We start from the raw sequence: 17,748 nt of genomic DNA on the forward strand, positions 1-17,748 counted from the left end.
GTTCCCGGGGAAGGAGGCGCGGGCGTCTGAGCGAGGCCGGGCGCGGCGGCCTTCCCTAGCGCGCCCCCCGAGCCAGCGCCCGCGGCCGCCTCCCGCGCCGGCCTCGCTCCTCCCGGCAGCCCGAGCCGCCACCAGCCGCCGCACCCCCGGCCCACCTGGTGGCCCCGGCCCTGGCCGCGGCCCCCGCGGCGGTTCCCCGATCTCGTCCCGGACGCGCGCCCGGGCGGCGGGGGCTCGGCGGCCACCGCTGCCTCGGGGGAGCGAGGGCGGGAGGGTGTGTGTGCGCGCGTGTGAGCAGGGGGTGCCGGCGGGGCTGCAGCGAGGCACTTTGAAAGAATGACTCTGGAGTCCATCATGGCGTGCTGCCTGAGCGAGGAGGCCAAGGAAGCCCGGCGGATCAACGACGAGATTGAGAGGCAGCTCCGCAGGGACAAGAGGGACGCCCGCCGGGAGCTCAAGCTGCTGCTGCTCGGTGAGTACCGCCGTGGCCGTACGCAGCGGGCCCTCCCGCCGGACCTCTGCGCCCCCCGCCCACCACCCCCAGTCCCCGTACTGCGGCCCCGGCCCCCGGGCGCGGGCGGCTTGCCCCTGCCCTCCCCGGGCGCGGCCCCGGCCACTACCCGCACCCTGAAGGGCGCGCGCGCGCGTGCAGACACAGGCACGCGCAGAGGGGTCGCGGCTGCTCTGCCCGGGGCCTCGGCTTGTCCTTTTCGGTAGCCCTGAGGGCTGTGCACTCGGGGTGCGCGTTTGTCTGCTGTGCATCTGCTGAATGGCAAATCGCTTCGGGGAGAAGCGCGGGTGGGAAGGTGGGCAGGAGGGTTGAACTTCCAGTGTCGTGGCCGCGGCGCCCGGTGGGGTGGTGGAGCGGAGAACTGTGTGTGCGTGTGGCCTTAGGTGTCAAGCGGAGCCAGGGCGTGCGGTGGGGTGGCCTGTGTGCATCTTTTATCAGTGCTTTTAGGGGTCGGGAGCGAATGGTGGAACGGTGGACAGACTCGCGACTGGACTCTCCAAGGAGTGATGATGAGGGAGCCGAGTGGTTGGCTCTCTGAGGAAAGGGGGCTAACGTATTCCGGGAGCGGGGAGGTGAGCATGTATATGTGTCACACGAGTGCTGTTCTCTAGCCACCAGACCACCGAAAGGAGGGGCCCAGAAGAGTTTCTTAATGGTGACAGGCGTGTTTCTTGTCTCCACCATCCCTTCCAGATAAAGATGAGGGATACGGGAGGGTTGTGCTGTGTGGTTGTTGACAGCGATGGGTATCTTTTGTTTAATGTGGCAACCCAGATGTAGGCCTGAATTCACAATAGTTGCCAGTACAGCCTCTCAATTACTCTCATGGGAACAAATAGAAACCTTTTGTTTAAAACGGACAGCATTTAATATCTTTGGAATCTGGGCTAGAAGGAAAACGGGAAGTGAACACCAAAAAATGTCCCTTTAATCTCTAAAAAATAACCCACTATTCTGCCTTCACATTAAGTTAGCAAGAAAATGCCATTTCTCCACTAGGAATTTTATTGATTATTATCTCTGGGAGAATGTTCAGAATCAACATTCAGGCCAGCGCGACATAACTCTGAGCTATTGTGTTAGGAAGAACAGCTTTGCAGTAACAGGCCTGAAAAATGTCTGCACTCGTGTTCTGGATATTTGCGTGTATAATAAATAGGTTTCTCAGACATTTCTGGAGGAGAATATTATCAATTCTGATTTGAGAAGCATGCATTTTCCTTCTTATCTTGAGCATTCTGTCTCCTGGTTCAAGGAACCAATTGCCTTTGGGAGGGAACTGCTTATGTACTGGATCGTTTACAAGAAGGAACAAAACATAATGATCACGAATAGTTACAAATGGTTAATTCACATGCCATGCTTAATGTCTTCATTTTGAAACCAGATTAGATAAATGTGCACGTTTATAAAGAACAGAAGGCAAACCCTGGATAAAAGGGGCGGGCTTTAGGGAATGAAGCCAGGGAAGGGGAAAACTGCAATTGCAAAAGGAAGATCTTTTTATTTTTTATGTTTATTCTCATTTTGAGCTACTTCTCATGGCTGAAAAGGTGTAGTTGAATGTTTTCTGAATTCTCAAGATTGAGAAGAAACTAGAGTGGGTAGGAGACAAGAATGGAGTTTAAGTGCATGATTAAGGGGAAAAGCATGTGTTTTAGAAAGACTTGAGGATGGTTTTTCTTTTTCTTTTGCCCTGTGTAGAGTCTTTATTTGTTTGTTTGGCTGTGAATAGGGCGTTTGAGGTCTCTCAGGCCAACCCCATTGCCTGAAATGTGGCAGCCCTGGGTTCCTAGCAGCTGAATTAGAGCTCAGGGAATTTGTCTGTTTCGGGCCTAGGTTTGAATGTCTAGAAGGAGGACTTGGGGAAATACCCATAGATGGATGCTTAGTTACATACTGTGGACTTAAGTAACATATTATGCTTTAAAAAGTGAACTTGGAGATAATTTTATAAGGACAAAAACTAAAGTAAAACAATTTTACCACTGAAGTGGTAGTGTGGAGAACTTTTATTCTCCCCTTCGTATTAGATTTTTGACTAAGGTTTAATACAGCCTCACCCCAGCCCCCTGATACGGCCTATTAGAAGTGGTAGAAAAAGGACATTGGTTTAGCACCTACATTTATTAGCACTTTAAAAGTGTACAACTTTTTGTTAGAAACCCAATCCCTAGACATCACGTAAGGTTTACTACAGCTCCATGTTCTGGGTATGTTGCTTTTGTAACATAACTACTGCAGTACCTATACTATGTAGTCATGCTGTATACTCACTGTAGATTTGTGTGTATGCTTCTGATTTTTGAATCCAGAAGAGGAGTGATGGTTGATTTGGATCAGGGAAGGTATCAGAAGGAGTTCCTTTTGAGGGATGCCTGATGTGCTGCTTTGATGAGTGCACTGAATCTTCATTCATGTAAATGAGGCCCTTCAAAAGATTCACCAATATTTTTAACTACTTTATTTAAATTAAGGGATCACCATTGTATTTAAATGAAATTCAATGTAAAATTATTTTCAAAGTAAATTTTAGTTCAAAGCATGACGCCATTTTAAGGAAAATGGGTGTATTTGGCAGGAGACCCTTGTTCACATAATTAGCTAATTTTATATTGTGAAGAAATTAACAAGAGAAAATAGTGGTTACCTGCCTAGATGAAAGCTTGGCAGTGAAATTTGGTCTGCCTTGATACATATCCAGCAATTATGCCAATATGTTTCATATTCTATGATACTTACTTATTTTGATGCTTATTTTTTAAAAAGTGAACTCAGAAACCTACTGTCATAAAATGTATTAAATTTTGAATTGTTTATTCATTTTCTGAATTCATTTAGTATTTTAGAATTCATGTTAGTATTTATTTTCTTAGACAACTCAAAGAAAACTGTAGTCTACATAGATATACAAGAGAATATTTTAATCTGAAGTTTTTATATACTTCTTAGATGTAATATACATTACTTCCTTTAATTAATTAATATTTATAAATATTAACTAAATATTTCTTTGGTGGTACGTAGGTCACTATTTAATATAATCTGTGTTTAAGTCTTTATAAAACAAGTGCCATTGAATACCTGCTTCCGGTCAACTATATTCTTCTGGAAATTTCGGCTTCTTAAAGATACATTTTTTTCTCCCCTTTAACATGTTCTTCTTTTACATGTTTTAAACTCTTTACTCTTCAGATCTTAATCATCAAATAGAAAGATTTAGCAAGAAAGATTTTGCTGTTTTTTTTATTGATTGGATTCCACTTACTGAAGAGGCAAAGTTTAGGCCAGTTTTAGATGAAAGAATATATGTTCTTGCTCTTCTAACTGAATTACAAATGTGGTTGAAAATTTTCTTCCTGTTCTAGACTGGAAGCTTAGGAGGGTAGGGACAGATTCCCTGTTGCACACGATAAAATCCCAGCTTCTAGCACAATCTCTAACTCATAGAGTGCTCTCAGTAAGTATTTATTGAATAAGTAAGCTTCTTTATAACCTAATAGAAATTGGGACCATAAAACAATGAAGACATTATAGAGACATGGAGAAATGTAGAGTTTTTATTCTGTGATAGAGGAAATCATGACCTTTGAAAATAACTATGTGTAACTCTTTGAGCCAATTGATTACAAATTAGTTTTGGGATCGGAAGTGTTAATGTAAGATGTTTTATCGCATAGTGAACCAGTGTATTACAGTTCTGTGCTGGTTGCATTTGGGAATGATAACAATCATGTTTAAAATATGAAAGTTTAAAGGAAAAAAAAAAAGAAATCATACCATGTCTTGGTTACTTTTTTTTGTATAGAAGCTAGCTTAACCCTCTCATCTTTTTGCCATCTACTTTTCTCCATGACACACTCAGCAGAGTGAATTTTTAAATTCTGTAGCGCACAGGTGGTGACTGAAGAGATTTTTACAATTTACCTATATATAATTACATGAGAAGAACCACAGTGGTTAACTTTTAGGAATTGTAGAAAGAATGATTTTAATTTGAGCAATATACATTTGTACTGAAGAGCGAACAGTTACAGAGCAGGAAGGTACCTGGAAGGTTGGGAGTGTTCTGACAAATTTAGAGTATGTGGAGAGTTCATTCATACAGGTCTGGGTAAAAACACCCACCCCACCACCCCTCTGTAGAGGTCACTGGCGCAAGGATGGGGGTGTCGATTGCCCAAGTTAACCTAGAGGTTAGTGGCTGTCTAGGATGGCTACTCAGAACTGCAGAATGAAAGCTTCCTTCTAAGCCCCCTAATAACAGAATCTCCCTGGAAATACCATAATATGGTGATTATGAGGCTGCTTTAAGATCAACTAATTTTATTTTTGCTACTCTTTTAGTTTCCAAGTTTTGAATATGTTTCTAAACGTCAGGATTTGTTTGAATGCATTTCCTCTTTTTTTTTCTTTCCTTATTTTATTTTTTTTTGGAAACAAAGTATTTATAGTTTGTATCCGAAGAGTGAAGTGGCAGCGTCCCTCATAAAAATCAAAACTGGAGCTCTGACCAAATAACAAAGCCTTCAGAGTAAAATTTTTGCTTTGAACCATGTAGGTTCATTGTCTGGATCTGCCATATAACTGCCAATCTCGTACTTATGTATTAATGTATTGTTTCTTCATATGGGAATTTTGGGGGCAAATTACAACCCTACTGAACAATGAAGCTATCTAGTATATATCTATTCAAATATTTTTAGGTAAACTTAGGAAGGAAAACCAGAAGAATAATTTAGTAGCCATTTTGTTACAAATAAATTTTATAGCCTCTTTTTCATTAAAAAAATCAAACAACCCAGCTGCACTTTATACGAGATGGCTTATGTTCAGTTTTCAGAGATGCCTATTAAATATAGTTATGATTTTTATTACAGATGAATTTTTAAGGACCTTAAACAGCTTTTGCAGTTGTGAGGCTGCGTGCTATGCTAAACTTAGCAGTAAAAAGGAACACATTTTTCTTCATGCTCCAGGCAAACTTATACTTGAAAAGAAATGAACAAGATTTGCCAAGCATGATTTTGATTCCAGCATTCATATTAGTTTTTCTTTAAGGGGAGGTTATTAGTTCTTTTGGTATTAATGGAAGTGTGGATTGAGGGTTACAGAGGAAAAATAAGAGAGCTCAAAGGGTACATTTGAAAGAGAGAGAAGCCATTTTAAGAAGGTTAGGATTGCTTTCTCCCTGAGAAGGTGGAGAGAATCTGTTTTCTCCAGACTCTCTGTTTTGGGTTGAGGGAAATGCAAGTATTTGTAACAACAAATTTTAAGTCTCATTTTCTGGTTGAAGGGGGAGGGCAGTGACTTTTCAAAGGGAAACTTTTATAATGGCTTTAAAGCAATGTTATGATCTCTGCAGAATTAATCCTAGGGAAGTGTGAAATAGTAATAGAAGGAAAAATGTGTGATTGTTGGTAATTAAATCTGTGGCACTAACTGACTACAGTAAACAGTGAGTGTTTTCTTGTTCTGCCGGATGGAGTACCATTAAAGAAAGAGCTATTCTCAGACCCAAACATTATTTTGTGTGAACAGCTGTTACTAATAAAATTATAGGCAGTTGTTTGAAAATCACCTATGATTTGTTTCCTTACCGATATGTAAAGAACCTGTCTGATTTCTTATCTGCCATGTAATAAAAAGGAAAAAAAGGACCTAAATATTCTGTCATAAATGAGTTCATAAATCTTAGGTCGTCATGAATCTGGGCTTTATAAACAAAATAAACATCCATATCAGTGTTGAGAACCAAAGACTGAATTTGCTAAATAGCTCTGGGGTTGACCTTTGTACCTAGCCATAATTTCTGAAATCAGTGCAGAATATTTTGTTAAGAGCCTAACATTTCACTTTGAAGAACAAAATTAATATTATTTAAAAATAAAGTTATCAAGATCTTCAAATTCATTTATTTAACAAACACTTGCCAGTTTAGGGAAAACAAACATTTCCTCTAAAATTTCTTTTTTTTTAAACCAGATGTACCATAAGAAAGAACAGTTGCATATGGAATGTTGGTCAAGTGAACAGATATTAAGCACCTACTGTGTATAAAATAATGTGCTGTGTGGGACACACCCTTGTTTCTTATTTGCCGGCAGGAAAGACTACAAGCAATTTTCACAGTTCTTGTTGTTTTACAGTTGACGCCCTCAGCCTGACATGTCCTTCTGGGTGTTATCCTTCCTGGGGCTGGCTTTTTGATTGGCTCTTAATACAAAGAAAAAGACAAAATAATCTGAAGGCCATTCTAGAAGCTTCCCGGGGATTACACAACTGGGGAAGCAGATGGTCTTGAGAATTTGAACTCCTGAGTGATATATATTATTTCCTCGGAGCCGGTGTATCTTTTTTTTTTTTTTTTTTTTTTGCCTTTAACTGTGAGAAACAGTTAGTGACCATTTGCCCTGTGTTTCTAACTCAAGTGGAAGCTGTATGTGTTTGTTAGTTGCTCAGTTGTGTCCGACTCTTTGTGACCCCATGAACTGTAGCCCCAGTCCATGGGGCTACTCATGTAGCTCCTCTGTCCATGGAATTCTCCAGGCAAGAATACTGGAGTGGACAGCCATTTCCTTCCTCGGGATCTTCCCGACCCAGGGATCTAACCTGGTCTCCTGTGTTGCAGCCAGGTCCTTTACCATCTAAGCCACCAGGGAAGCTACATGAGGACAAAGATAGTGGCCCTTCTTTTCTTGGTAACTCTGCGAAGCACTTTCTCTTGCTCAGTTTACAGTCATTCTGGTATAACTGGGGACTCAGTATCTGGGAACTTGTGGATGTAGGACGATGGGGGCAGGGTGGGCAGCTGGGTTCCCAGAAGCAAGCAGAGAGCAATTGGAGGGAGTGAGTTTAAACATTTTGCTTTCTTCTAATGGGTATCATTGATTTGTTCTCCATTTACCACACCTCTTTGTCCTTTTGTGGGCCACTTGGGGCATGGTGAAAGAAATTCTGTTTTAAAGGCAAAGTCATTTTTGTCTCTCTGCCTGCTTCTCATTCATTGTCTTAGGAAAATGATTCAGTTGAACATTTTCATAATTGTTGCAGGTTGAAAAGTCGATCGTAGTTTATCCAACAATTTGAATGGAAAACTGTTACACAGGTCCTTTGAAATTTGAAGATTCTACACACCTTTATTATAGGATTAATTTTGGATTGTGAGCGGTTTGACTGCTTTGAAAACAAAATAGTTTTTTCAAGGAAGTGTGTGATGGATTGTGGTGTGGTCAGAACCAGAATGTTTTTAATGCTATTATATTTCTGAAACCTCACAGAAGGGAACAATAATTGATCCACAAATTAAAAAAAAAATAGTTAGAGTGAGACTTTTTGTCTCTGTTGCAGGAAGTAGATAGTGATGTTTAGAAACATGTTCATGTATATTTCTGAGAGATAGCCTCATGTTTTTTCCCCCTTTGGAGAACTGAAATCATGAATTAATTGCCTCTTTCCAAAATTTGACACCCCCCCTTTTTTTTTTTCAATCATCATCACTTAGTAAATAATTGAAGGAGAGTTTTTCTTTTGCTTCTTTTATGGTTTTAAATAATTTTTTTTCATGGTTTTCATTTTTACTTTATGTCTTTTACATTTCTATCTGGTGAAGAGGTGGTGGGGTGATTGGTGGCTTTTTCCATGTATTTCCTGGTGACTGCTGCTGAGCAGTTGTTTCTAGAGAGAAATGAAGCAGTCTCATCCACCCATTACTCAGTCTTCCAGCTTTTTGCTGCAGGCCCCCCCAAAGACCCTTCCATGGTATCCCACCCACCCATTTACTCTAATCGCAGTGTCCTTAACCAAATGCAAGGAGGGATTCCTTAGATTCTCTGGTGGGTGCATTTCTTTAAGATTTAGGGAACTTCCAAGTTGGTGCTTCTTTTAAACATCATGTGGCTGTGAGCTGGTGAGAGGGGAAGTTGGGTGCTTTAATGCATTAAAAGACACTTGCGAATATGCTTTTAGGAGATGATTAACTTTCTGCAGCAACGCTGTGGTCTGCAAAACAAAAGACGTTATCAAACAAAATGTAAAATTCTCCTTCCATTTCCAGAGGGCGGGAACTTGAGATTGGTGCGTGGTTACCAGCAGAAAGCTAGCGAGCCCAAGCTGGATCATCTATCACAGGCCACCCGGTTTCAAAATAGGATGCAGTGCGTGTGCTAGAAGGGGAGAAGGAGCTGGGGTCCTCTGTTGGGTAATAGTGCATCTTCTGCATTTGTTGATTTGAATGTCTTCACCTCACTTACTTGAGAGCTTTGAAACATCTCTTTCTGTGTTTCTTTCCCCATAGGGACAGTGGCTTGAGCAGCAGCCTTTGCTTTCGTTATACATTCAGTCTGAGTAGGTTTTTTGGTTTTATTTATTTTTTAAGGTAGAGATGCAATGAAATTTTCTTGCCATGTGAACTGATATTTTAAGATCTACACTTTTCAGAGCTCATTCGTTATATTATAGGTTCTTTCTGCAGATGGCAAATGCAATTTTCCTCTTGTCCTAAAGAGCTGACCCATTTCCTTTGACTTGTTCTAATAATATAGGATGACTTTAATTCTTGTTCCTGGTTTGCCCTTAAAAGAATGCTGAGGTACTTGTTAAGAGTTTAACTCTCTTTTCTCTCTGACTCTTGTTGAATACCAGTAAATAATGCAAAAACAATGGCACCCTGGCTTTGTAAGAGTTTATTTGAGCAAACCACGAAATACTCCTATGGCTCTGCACGTTGCCGCAGTCACGAGTATCTTTTCTAAAGCCCGTAACTGAAAGGCCATCGAGAACTCCTACCCTACCACTCTGAACTAACCCGAGGGTGTTTTGTTCCTTTGTTCCTTTACTGTTTCTATAGAAACCCACAGAATGCAGAGATTGGACCATATCTAAGGGCTGTTTGAACTTGGAAGTTTTCTTTGCTTCCCCTCTGCAGCTTTGGCATCTCAGCCACTTTGCAGCCCCTCTCTTACCCCTGGACAAGGCACCTGAGACTCCACCTCCCAAGAGTGATCAGCCACCATGGGAGGCATAGCCAGGTCAGGTGCGCTCCCCCTGGGCACTCTCACTCTCCTCTCTCTTCCCCACAGGCAGGCACAGACGGCTTGGAGGGTTCTGGGCCAGAGCTGTGAGGCGGCGTTAGCGAGTCTGCCTGGAGCTGCCCTCGTGCTGCCTGGCACACTGCTGATAGTTTCACTGCCTTCTCAGGGAGTGGTATCAAAAGCCTCCTGTCATATCAGCATGAGTCTCTTGCTTCCTGTAGGAAGGGTGACATCCTAGGAGACACGGAGGCTCAGTTCTCCTGAGCGGCCCTGCTCAGGCCTGTGTGTGTTTTCTTAGATACTCTTAGGCAGCTACCTTGGACTCACTCCTCCTCCTGCTCCTCCTCCTCTTTCTCCACTGACGTTTAAGTAATGCTTTTCATTTGCTTGCAAGGAATCTCTGCTGCCCAAGTGCATTTCTGCCCTTTTTCAGTGACGGCAGGTTGCCTTTTTGACCCTGAGCACTGGGAGTGCCTCACACACCTTAGTGGAGCACATTGAGCGATGCTTTGTATTTGGAGCCAGTGGGTCCTTTTTCCAGGGCTTTCTAGGAAAGATTTAGAGTTAACCCTTGGATGGACCACCTGTGTCCTTTTCTTCTTCCATTATGGTGCCCATTTTTCCCTTGGGGCTTTCATTGAAACCAGAAGAATAGATAAGGGTTGACACATTCGTACTATGAAGTAAGACATGTCCTATTTTTTAAAAATGTATTTGTATGTGTGTATACACACACACACACACACACACACACTTCTGTGGCCTCTGAACTGCACATAATTGTCATGACCATGATCAGAGAAACTTCCTGTGTCCTTTGTCTACTTTGTCTGCAATCTGAAGAAAGGGCTCTGTGACCAAAGAAGGAACAGCTGGACTCAAATCCTAGCTTTGGAGAAACATTGTTACAAGAGCCCAGACCCACTGGAGGTGCCAGGCAGGCTCTTTGCATTCCTTGACCCTACTTTCCTCCTGGCCTACGGCTGTCTCATTGTCTTATCGGCTCCAGGCTCACTTTCTTGATTTCAGATTTGGAATGGGACAGGTGCAGGGAAACAGGAGAACAGCTGCAGGTGAGGGAGAGTGATGGGGATATTGAGGGGCTTGGCAGGGCAGAGGATATTGCTGCTTGTAGAGGTGGGGTAGCTAGGTGCTCCTTAAGCTGTGGAGGAAAGGAGGAGAGCAGAGAAGAGGAGCTCTGTGCTGTGCCTTGACTTGGCCACACCAGCAGGCCAAGCCCGGCCAAGGCAGCTTCCACTTCTCAGCTCCACTCAGCTCCCTACGGAGTTTCTGCACTGTCGTCACATCTACCATGCCCTTCCTCTCCCAGATCATGGGAGGCATTTTTGTTGCATGCACTCTTTGGGTCCTTTTGCTCCCAGAGGTGGTTAGATAGCTGAGGTCAGACTGTGTCCTGAGGAAAACCATTCACACATCAAAAGGAAGAGTTACAACCAGACTCCTCCAAGTATTTTTTTTGTTGTTATTGTTGTTGTTTTTTCCCTGTTAGCTGGTTGCTATGCTATGCTAAGTCACTTCAGTCGTGTCTGACTCTGTGCGACCCCATAGACGGCAGCCCACCAGGCTCCCCCGTCCCTGGGATTCTCCAGGCAAGAACACTGGAGTGGGCTGCCATTTCCTTCTCCAATGCATGAAAGTGAAAAGTGAAAATGAAGTCACTCAGTCGTGTCTGACTCTTCGCGACCCCATGGACTGCAGCCTACCAGGCTCCTCCGTCCATGGGATTTTCCAAGCAAGAGTACTGGAGTGGGGTGCCATCGCCTTCTCCGTTAAGGTGATAGAAATGCATCTATTACTGTATAGAGAGCTCTGCTAATCTGGTAATGGGTTATTAGGACGTCTCTTGCTCAGGAAATCTGCTTTCCCAGTGGCTTGCTTCTCCTATAGTAGAGTGCCTTTTCAGTTGCCCAAGGCAGTAAGATAAATTGTATCACGAGATATTCTTGTCAGTGTATTCTTGCTTGGGTGGAGTGATGTAATATAAAAGTCATTTGTAATTTTTAGCTGAGAAGGGCACCTGTGTGTTGGTTGTGTTCTCTTAGGAGCTGTTGACATTCTGGGCTGTCATATCCAAGTCCAGGAGTAGATCATTCAGGGTCCCTAAAGTCTGTTTACAACCATCATGCAAAATGGGCTTCATTTGTCCATAATATAATTAAGTGGATTTCTTGATTCAAAATGTAGGCAAATATATTTTGAATAATTTGAATAATTTTGAATAATTTGAGAGCAGAGCTAATGAATGCTGAAACAAAAAGATACTTGAAATCAGCCTCTTTTTTATTAGAGGCTGATCTAATTCTAATCATTCCCTGTGGATTAAGAGCTAATGAATTAACATAGTATTGGCATCTCTCGAGCCAACCTTGGGCCAGACATGGATTCTAGAGGTGGCAGGGTGTTGATGTGTTCAAAAGTAATGAATGGGATAACCTCTGCACATCCCATTACGTGTTGAGTCACCATCTAAGATGTTGTCTGAAGCACCTTAGAAATGACTAGAACATTTGGGGCACATGTCAACTCTTGTAATAAGGGGTCTCCTTGGTTTCCCATCTTCTGGTCAGAGGAGATACCTGTATCTTGCTTGATCAGTTTCAGATAAATAATTTGTATTTCCCCATCCATATGATTCTTGACAAAGGATTGCATTTTAATGGAGGAAGTCATTAGACTTCAGGGAAATCTTGACTCCAAATACATTTTCACAGAAGTCACCAGATACGTCGTTTGAGAAACACATTTTCTGTAGGGCTTTCCACTCCAGACCATGCTTATGATGGGAACAGGGATTCTTGTCTAGGGTTTTTCTAAATCCCTAGGGTCTATCTGTGAATTGCTACTCAAATTACAATGTATCCTTCCCAGAATTAAAGTGTTATGCACCACTAATACAGAATTACATCATCACACAATCATTTATTTTTTCTATAACAAATATTCTTTCTTTATATATCTTCAAGCAGTATGCTACTACCTGAATTTATATTGCTTTTTATTCTCCTTTTAAAATGAAATAATGAAAAGCATTTGAGAGATATATCCTCTGATGGTATGGTTGCTTAAGGTTTAATAAACTTACTATAAACAAACTATTATATATTAAACTTACTATAAACAAACTTTAATAAACAAACTATTGTATTGAATATACAAAGTTTGAGTCAAGGAGTACTTTTCTTCCAAATAAGAATTTTCTTACATGATTAAGAATTACATTTTGTTATTTTCATGGCCTTTGAAATGACTGTTCATAATATTTTTTTGTTGTGTTTTTCAGTGTTTTTGAAATTTTATGAATAATGCAGTAGTTTATTAGACAAAATATGGAAAATGTTTTAAAGTTTATTCATAAGTTTAAATGCACCATTCTGATGCAAAAAAAACATGATTTTTTTGTGTTTTGTATATTCCTTTCTAGACTGTTTTATTTTTATGTTTCTTGTATGGATGTAATCATACTGTACAATTTAACATGTTATAAGCATTTTCTGTGTGCCTATATAAACTTCATATTAATATTTAGAGTTGGTGTATAATATTCTGTTAGAGGGTATATATTAATTTGCTTGCTTACTCTTTTTTTCTTTTTTAGCATTTAGGTTTCTCCCAGTGTTTCAATTTTCCAGTAACACTGTAATGAAGTTCTTGGCATAGATCGCATTTTTTTAAAACACACACAGTTGCACACTTTTGTTAGAATAGATAAATAGAACTGTTACTTCTAAGTTAGAGGATATGAAAAATTTTATAATTCTTGATTACATACATCTTAAACATATTCTGAAATGACTGTGTATCATTTACAACATCATGAGCATTATAATAAGATTATAATAAATTGGTAGGTACGCACTTAAAACGTGCACGTATTTGATCACTGGTAAGATTGACCGTTTCCTGTATGTTTGTTTCTAGTTGAATTCCTTAGTTTGTAAGTTGTCTCTTCATTTCCTTTGCCTGTTTGTGAACTCGAGCTTACAATGAAATTAGCCTTTTTCATGTTTACTGCAAATAATTTAATCCCCGTCTGTTGTTTTTCTTTTACTTTGTTTTGTATTATTTAATACAGAAGTTTTTAATTACTTTGAAGCCAAATCTGGTGATCTTTTGCTATTCTTTTTTAAAATAAAAATCTTAATCTGGTTTAGATACTCCACAAAAATCAGATTTGCTGTTCTTGTTATGGATGAAACTCAATTGAATATACTGTTTACACATCACTGTTGTATGGTTCTTTTTCTTTCAAAATGAAAATGAAATGCATACACATAAATTTACAGCATCTCAGGTAGTACAGCATAAGTTGTTCTGTATGTGCTCGGCTCTTTTCATCTAGTAACATGTAATGGATATCTTGCCATTTAATATAAATCTTTTGTATCATATTTATGGCTTTTTAGTGTTGCGGTGCATTTTTTTGTTACTGGTCCAGTGCATTAGGAAACATGCAGTGGTGCGCTGTGGCTAGCTTGCACCTGCTCATCAAAGCCAGTTTTATACATTTCTTCTCAACTCTGCATTTACTGACTTCATTTTGGTAGCTTGAAATAGCCATGATTGGGGTATTCATACCACAGAAATAGGCTAATATTACGAATAAGAGCTCTCCCTTACCCACACCTGCAAAACTAGTTAAAAAGTTGCCAGCACACCACCCCTGTATGCCAGCATACCTGACCCCTTGTTAATATATATTTAGTTTGAGGCCATTAAATTTTTTTCATAATCACTGCTTGATATTGTAGGGGATCCGTCTTTGTACATGTATATGTTCAGGTAAGTTCCTCAAAGTTGTATCATTAGTTCAATGATAGGCTTCTTTAACATTCTGATACACATTACCACCCTCTGCCTTTTAGAAAGGTTGTGTTGATTTATTTCCCACTTCTAGTTTATGTTATTAACTGTTTTGGCACATCTTATTATCATTAGATTTTTTATTAATCTGATGGGCAAAAAAATTCTTGCATTTATTGAATTTCTGTTATAAAGCCTTCAATTTCTTTTCTAAACTGCTTATTTACAAAAATAACTAACAGGTGCCTCTATCTGTTATTTAGTTTAGGTTTCAGGTTTACTTTAGATTTAGTTAGATTTTTTAAACCACTTTTAGCTTCAACTTTAATAACTGAGATATTTCTAGAAAATTGACCTTTTTATCTATGGAAGAATGGAGTGCCCTAGGATGAATATCTCCAAGGGAAAAAGAAAATAGAACTGATGAGGTTTGGCTGTGTGCAAAATTGTACTGTAATACAGAAGCTTTTACTTGTAATGAAGTCCAGTTTATATTTTTTCTTTTGTTGCTGATGCTTTTTGTGTTACATATTGCTAAATCCAAGGTTACAAAGATTTACCTCCATGTTTTCTTCTAAGAGTTGTATGCGTGTGTGCATGCTAAGTCGCTTCAACCGTGTCTGACTCTTTGCAACCCTATGGCCTGTAACCTGCCAGGCTTCTCAGTGTATGGGATTCTCTAGGCAAGAAGACTATGCCATGCCCTCCTCCAGGGATCTTCTGGACCCAGGGATCGAACTCGCGTCTCTTATGTCTCCTGCATTGGCAGGCAGGTTTTTTAACAAGTAGCGCTACCAGGGAAGCCCCAAGAGTTGTATAGTTTTAGATTTTACATTTAGGTCTTTGACCCACATTGAGTTGATTTTTGTATATGGTGTGAGGTAGGATTATGATTTCATTCTTCTGTAAGTGGGTATGTAGTTGTAACAGCATCATTTGTTGAAAAGACATTCTTTTTCCATTGTATAGTCTTGATACCCTATTAATTTATTTTTGCCTTATTTTTATTACTTTCTTAAAATTAGTATAGGTTTATTTGGTTGCACTTTTAAAATTTTCTTGAAATTCTTAGATTATTTTAACATTTTATTGATTTAATTTGAAGTGTTTAAAGCTTTGAATTTTTCTGCTTGTTACTACCTAGTGTTCATATCATTCTTTTATAAACATTCTAAATTTATGATTTTTATCTTTGAACCAGGATTAAGACAGTTTAAAATTTTCCAAGTGGTTGTGATTCTTTTTAGCCTTTGTTATTTATTCCTTGTCTTACATCATTTTGATAACAGATTGTGGTCTGTATTGTTTTTACTTTTTGAAGTTTATTATAGCCCAATATATAGTCAATTTTTGTTCTATGGATACATGTATATATTATATATATAAAATAAAAGAAATATGTTGTGTTATTTAATTTTACTGCTTATATTTGGCTTCATTTCTCCATTCTTGTGTGATTTTAAGTTTCTTGTCAGCAACACTGATTTGGCAGTGGTTGGCATATAAATGTCAAGTGTCAGTAAGTACGTTTTGAATGACTGAATACATATTTGATGTATTACATCAAATATACATATTTGATGTAGTGATTTAATTTTAAGTTCTTCAATATTATTTTTTCCTCCTTATTTCCTTTTTTAAAGCCTCTGACAATTTCTTTCTATGTTATTTCTTTAATATCCTATTTCAAACACTTCACATTTCCTTCAATTTTCTTAATAGCAGAGAATAGTTATATTCTTAGTTTTTTCTTCTGTTTCCTAGAGTAAGTCTTCTAGAGTGTTCTCTTTCTTTTCTTTCTGCACGTTCTGTGCCTTGTCTTCATTTTTTCTTAGGAATGCTCCAAATTTTGTCTGGCCCCACTGTTTGTCCAAAAATAGTGTGGGCGGAATCTCATTGACTTCCTTCCCTATTTGTCTTGGGTCTGTGTGTGTCTTTCTCTTAGCACTTGAGCTGGCAGGCTGGAAGATGATAGTATATATTCTATTTTTAGCCATTCAGTTGTTGGAGTGAGGTCGTGGTGGGGTCTGTGGCATCAGGCAGCTTCAATCTGTGGGCTTTGCTTCTTAATTTTGTTGTATTTTACAACCAGTTCCATTTTCCTTTTCCTTTTGGGTGTGGCACCATTTTGATGAGAAATTATTCTCATTTGATGAAAGATGATGCCTTGCTGTTTGTGGGATTTTTGTTCTGTGCATCTGTTGGGTATATTTCTCCTTATTCTTAGACCACTTTGCACAGGACGCCTGCTTTCAGCCCGCAGCACTGCCAGGTCAGAGGGAGAGATTGGGATTGCTTGGCTATACAGTGTCTCTTTAGCCCCTCTGCTAGGAGAGGTGAGTTTCAGTAGGATGTTACTTACTCCTCCAAGTTGAGGGATACCAGGAAGTCTTTCGGAACCTTGGCTACTTGATTCCCTCAAACTACACTGTTTTACCAGCAGAAGAGCTGTGCATAGACCCCAGCAGATTGGTAGCCTGGTTGATAAGTCCTTTGCTATCATTAATAATAGCAAATGAGATGAGCAAGATGAGATTTCTTCTCTACTTTTTTCCTTTTTGTACATTTTGAGGGATGGAAAGGAAGTTGTTGTTGTTTTTAAGAGCACTTTGCCTTCTTTCCAGGAAGTCTGCTTTATGAGTCTCAATGACTATAATTAACACATGTGAAGTCTTTCATAGAGAGTTATAATTATAGTATCTCTTATATGCTTTAAAGTCCAAGCTTGCAGCCTGTACTTGAGTCACCTCTGTAAGATCTCCCAATTTATTGTTATTTTGTTCTCTTCTGTGTTCAGTGGTAGGAACATCCTTCCCCCAAGAGGAATAACTTCTCTTCCGTTATCTGTGTTGCTTAGAAAATATTCGCATACTGGGCTGAAAACTATCCTGAAACTAGTTTCATCAATCCCTTGAAGACACAGGGACTCTCAAAGCCCCTGGAACACATCTACTTTTCCAAATAATTGAAGTTGTCCTTATGACACACCTGGGGTTTGCTTTCTTCTTTATGTTTAACATTGAGTTCTTTCTATCATTTCTTATAAGGCAGGAACATCTTGCCCTTTATCATTCTAGTTGTTTTCTTAAAAAAGAAAAACAAAAACCCAAGTGGAACCTAGCACTTGAGGTATGTTTTTATGAAGTCAGAGTAGTATCTTTTCCCGAACTGAGACACATGTGAATTCAGAAATCTTTGTCTTTTGTCTAAGCAAATCATCCCAAGAAAAAGCAATTTTGAGTATAGAGGGCATCTGTAACTTTCCTCTACCAATACCGTGATGATTCTTATAATTTTTCTTCAGTACAGAACTATTTATTTGTAGCTCTGTTTTTGACTTGTGGTCGTCTATGATCTGCATACAATCCTCTGCATTTTTGCATT

General features: G+C 39.7%; 1 protein-coding gene across 1 annotated transcript in view; it reads left to right on the forward strand.

Annotated features, from left to right (window-relative positions):
* Positions 1–210: 210 nt before the first annotated feature.
* Positions 211–17,748, forward strand: part of LOC102287414 (guanine nucleotide-binding protein G(q) subunit alpha) — a 316,088-nt gene continuing 298,550 nt past the window's right edge. Inside the window, exon 1 of the mRNA XM_005892987.3 lies at positions 211–472. Within this exon, the coding sequence (XP_005893049.1) occupies positions 337–472 (136 nt within the window). The 5' untranslated portion in view covers positions 211–336. The remainder of the gene's footprint in view (positions 473–17,748) is intronic.

Source organism: Bos mutus, chromosome 8 (genome assembly GCF_027580195.1).
Source record: "Bos mutus isolate GX-2022 chromosome 8, NWIPB_WYAK_1.1, whole genome shotgun sequence".
Classification (NCBI taxonomy): Eukaryota; Metazoa; Chordata; class Mammalia; order Artiodactyla; family Bovidae; genus Bos; species Bos mutus.